This window comes from Maniola jurtina, chromosome 16 (genome assembly GCF_905333055.1).
Source record: "Maniola jurtina chromosome 16, ilManJurt1.1, whole genome shotgun sequence".
In the NCBI taxonomy this organism is placed as follows: domain Eukaryota; kingdom Metazoa; phylum Arthropoda; class Insecta; order Lepidoptera; family Nymphalidae; genus Maniola; species Maniola jurtina.
The window spans coordinates 11,670,750-11,675,732 of record NC_060044.1 but is presented as its reverse complement, the minus strand read 5'-3'; the positions used below and the strand labels follow the sequence as shown (position 1 = coordinate 11,675,732).

The window sequence follows — 4,983 nt, the reverse complement described above, 5'->3', positions numbered from 1 at the left end:
GTATCTGTGTATCTGTGTATCTGTGTATCTGTGTATCTGTGTATCTGTGTATCTGTGTATCTGTGTATCTGTGTATCTGTGTATCTGTGTATCTGTCTGTGGCCTCGTAGCGCCTAAATGAATGGACCGATTTTAATTTAGTTTTTTTTGTTTGAAAGGTGGCTTGATCGAGAGTGTTCTTAGCTATAATCCAAAAAAATTGGTTCAGCCGTTTGGAAGTTATCAGCTCTTTTCTGGTTTTCTTATTACTTTTATCCCAGGACCACCAGAGGTTACGTATTTTCTGACACAGGAAATATGTACGATTGAGTAGTGTTAGTAAGTACTAAGAAAGCATGCCTAGCCTACGTGCTAGCTTGCTTAGACGGCCAATTTTCAGGTATCTGATAATCAAGGTACATAAAACCATTACTTACCTCACGTAAATTCTCCAAACTGATTTTTACGTATATTTTAGGCAATATCCTTAAAAATATGTCGCCAATACTCCCAGGCACTTCCCGCGTCGGCCGAATTGCTTTGCAGACGCTTTAAAGCTCCCAAAATAAGTAATTACTTAACTGCACGTAAATTCTGATGCTCCATTTTTATATATGTCCACCAGACAACTATTTTAAAACCTTTTACAAGAAGACAGACCGATCCAGAGGGCCAATCATCCCCTAAATTCAATTTTAATGCCTCTGTGGGTTTGAGCGCGAGGGCATCATTATCTACGCGCATGAGACTGAGTAAGACATGTATTAGGATATATTGACTTCTCTCTCACTCTCTTATAGTTTACTTATGTCAATTAATTATTAATATTTAAAAAAAACAGCTAAAAATAAAAAAAATTGGAGAATTCACGTGAGGTAAGAAATGTTTTTATGTACCTTGATTACCTGATACCTGAAAATTGGCCGTCTAAGCAAGCTAGCAGGTCTGTAGGCATGCGTTCTTAGTACATACTAACACTACTCAATCGTCCACATTTCGTTCGTCAGAAAATACGTGACGGCTGGTGGCCCTGGGATCTTTCACTATTGTAACAGAGGTTCATAATATTATGTCAATTGGCAAATGTCAAGCTGTCAAGATGGACGTTGCTTAGATACATAATTATTTATTAGAAAATAATGTTTTGGAAAACTCCGATATTTTGGATCGTAGGCGCGGAGTTTCTAATTTATAAAATATTATAATCACAGTTAAACGAGAAAACATCAATTCAATTATAATATCCAACAGTCAACCAAAGGCCACGAACAATCAACCCAAACCCAAACCATAGTCAAACTATTTTTAGGGTTCAGTAGTAGGTATCTGTAGAAAAAAAAAAAAGATGTAGCCTCGACTGTTTTAGTCGCGTAGGTGTGCATGGCACCATTAAACATCGTAGGAGGCGATGACCCTCCGCGCGGCTGAGGTTCCCGCATCGTAGTCGCTTTGTCGCGCAGGTTTGTATGATGCATTAGACTCACCTTCTTTATATTTTATCTGCTTGAACTCAGCTTATTTATTTTGACAAAATACGTTAAAAATTCATCATCATCAGGATCAACCCATCGCCGGCTTACTACTGAGCACAAGTCTCCTCTCAGAATGAGAAGCTACCACACTGGCCAAGCACGTATTGGCACACCTCACGCACCTTTGAGGGAGCATTATGGCCAACTCTTACGCATGCAGGTTTCCTGACGGTGTTTTCCTTCACCACTTCGTTGTCTGTCTGTGTGTCATCTTTCAAGAGAATCAAAACTTATAAATTGGGTACTTCCCGTCTACGTAGAATCATGAAAGGCAGGTAGCAATATCTTATAGGCCAAGCACTCTACTCCTGTGGCCCAAGTAAACAGAAAAATCCGACAACTGAATTGTCATTACATAAAAAAAAACTTGTACGGAACTCTTCATGTGTGAGGCAGACTCGCACTTGACCGGTTTTTGAAAGTTATGTCAAATAATTTGACATGCAATAACAAACAAAATGAAATACAAGCCACTTTATTCCTTATTTCATCGGGTGAAAGTCGATTTCAATTTAATCGTAGGTATATCTTGAAAAGCGAACTATTATACGACTACGTAAAAAGGGGACATTTTTAAAGCAACGACATGTTAGAAACAGATATTTCGTTTTGGTCGTGTTAAACTATGTGAGTCATTCAGATAATTCTTGATTTAGTGATGTTCGGTCAAAAATATTTCATGGAACGTATAATTAACATAACATTGATGTTACTTTTGAAGAGATATTAGCTGCCTTATTGGATTTATATTATTATAGAAATTGGGTTTTAGAATGGCACAAATAAACGGTAATTTATGAATAAAAGTTTAAAAAGCGTTAAATAAAAATTAAATTAAAAATTTAATAAACCCCCGACACATAAACCTCTAAAAAGTAAAAAAATAATAGGTAAGTATGTATGGGCCCTTTAAGAATAGTATAAATAGTAAAGTTTTTATCCAAGCGTTCGTTGCGTCGGGGGACCGCTAAAGTTAACAAAAACTATTCTTCCTACAACAGATGACTTTCATAGTTTATGATAGGTAGCGGTCCCCTGGCGCAACGAGCGCTTGGATAAAAACTTTACTATTTATACTATTCTTAAAGGGCCCATACATACTTACCTATTATTTTTTTACTTTTTAGAGGTTTATGTGTCGGGGGTTTATTAAATTTTTAATTTAATTTTTATTGAGTTTAGGTTTTTCCTCAAATATTGTTATTGGTAGATGGCAAAGCTATACCTGGCATTCTGTCAGCACTACAGTACAATGACGTGCAAAAAGTTAAAAGCCAATACAAGCTGTGGACATACGAGGAGAGCTGCCCTAACTCCATTATTGTTTTTCACAGAAACCTGTAAAACGTACTGGGTATACGGGAACATGAATTGGCATGAAAACCTGTAACGTTCAGAGGGCGAAGGGAAATAAATTAGGCACAAACTATATTTCCGTAATCCATTTTACTTCGTGGCGATTACATGACTGACGCGGGTACTCCAGTTTTCTATGTACCCACATTACACCCCCACACTTAATAAATACTTAAAATCTTACATACTAAGCTATAAAAATACTAAAGTCTATTCTAAATACAAAATAAAAGCAAATCAAAGTTTATTAAAAGGTTTCCTTATTCTACATTGTCTCAGTGGACGCGGCTCCGGCGTTATTGCGTGAGCCGGTGAGGTACTGCGGCGGCGGGTCTGAGCCGGAGACTCGTTACTCTCCACGGCATCTTGGAACTCCGGTGAAGCCGGAGTATTCGTATGGACCTTATCTGACCCTGTCGAGCTACCCGGTGTAACTGGCGCTTCAATGTCACCTCGTGTGGACCGCTCCGGCTGGACCTGCTCCGATAAAGCCGCCGGCGATTGAGGATCTGTGCTAGACTCCTGATTTAAGCTTGTAGTAGGACAAGCGAGAGAAAACCTGGTGGACCGTTTCTTAAGCTGATCGATGTGCCTATGAACTAAGTCTCCATCCTGACCTCTGACTTTATAATTGCTTGGACCGGTACATTCCACGACCTGACCCGGGACCCACTTTTCTCTCTTAAGATACTGCCTATACCACACTTCATCCTCTGGGTTTACCTCCCTTTCTACTCCTTTCGCCATTTCTCTTTGATGTTGCTGTACCTTAGCTACTTTCCTCTCCCTATCCGGTTTTAAAGCGTCTAGTTTGGTCCGAAGCCGCCTACCTAACAGCAACATGGCGGGGCACTCCCCGGTGGTCGAATGTTCCGTATTCCTATAATGCATCAAAAAGGTCCAGAGAGCCCTGTCTACGTTCTGTCTCTCTGACACCGCTTTCTTAATCACGCGTTTTAGTGTTCTCACTGCGTTTTCCGCTAAACCGTTCGAGGCGGGGTGGTACGGAGCCGTAAAAATATGCTCGATCCCGTTACTTTGTGTAAAATTCCTAAACTCCGTGCTGGCGAAATAGCTCGCATTGTCTGTTATTATCTGTTTAGCTAACCCGAATCTACTGAATAACTCCGTAAGTCTGTCAATAACTACCGTAGACGCCGTATTCGGCACCTGGAATACTTCTATCCATTTAGACGTTGCATCTACGATCACTAAATACGTTTTTCCAAAAATAGGGCCCATGAAATCCAGGTGGATCCGTGACCAAGGTCTGTTAGGCCACGGCCACATACGTACGGCTTGCTTCGGCGGCGCGTCCGCCTGCGCCGCGCATACCTCGCATCCTTGGCATACACGTTGTATAGACTCGTCTAACGAAGGCCACCAAACGTAACTGCGTGCTAAAGACTTAGATTTCACTATTCCCATGTGAGGCTCATGAATCATTTTCAACACTCTATCCCTACACGTCTCCGGAACCACTAACCTATGACCCCACATCACGCATCCCAGCTCTTCATATAACTCATTTTTGCGATTAAAATAAGGTTGCAAATTAGTAATACTATTCTCCGTGGGCCAACCGTCCCGTAAGTAACTAAGTATTTTCGATAAATCTGGGTCCCTAGTCGTATGTTTTTTTATCTCATTGTAATCTAACAGCAAAGCTTCCTGTATAAAGTGTAAGTAAGTCTGCTCCGGTACCTGCCGAGCCGCGAGTTGTTTACCTGTCATCGGTAACCTCGACAAACCGTCCGCCCCGTTCTTATCGGTACGCACGTACTCGATATCGAATGTGTACGCGGATAAAATAATAGCCCAGCGCTGCATACGGCTAGCCACCATCGTCGGTATCCCCGTGTGTGGGCCAAAGATCGACACTAAAGGCTTGTGGTCGGTACGCAAGGTAAAATGCCGACCATATAAATATTGATGAAACTTATGAACGGAAAATATAATTGCAAGCGCTTCGCGATGTATTTGGGAATAATTTTTTTCTGCATCATTTAGTGTCCGCGATGCGTAGGCCACCGGTCGCTCACAGTCCCCATTCCGACTCGGTTGAGAGAGGACTGCACCTATGCCCTTCGCGCTCGCGTCGCATGTTACGATAAGT

General features: G+C 41.2%; 1 protein-coding gene across 1 annotated transcript; it reads right to left on the bottom strand.

Annotated features, from left to right (window-relative positions):
* Window positions 1-3,104: 3,104 nt before the first annotated feature.
* LOC123873462 (uncharacterized protein K02A2.6-like) lies at window positions 3,105-4,712 on the bottom strand. Its single transcript, XM_045918307.1, has one exon. It carries the CDS (start codon window positions 4,710-4,712, stop codon window positions 3,105-3,107), a length of 1,608 nt encoding a protein of 535 aa, XP_045774263.1.
* Between the last annotated feature and the right edge of the window lie 271 nt (window positions 4,713-4,983).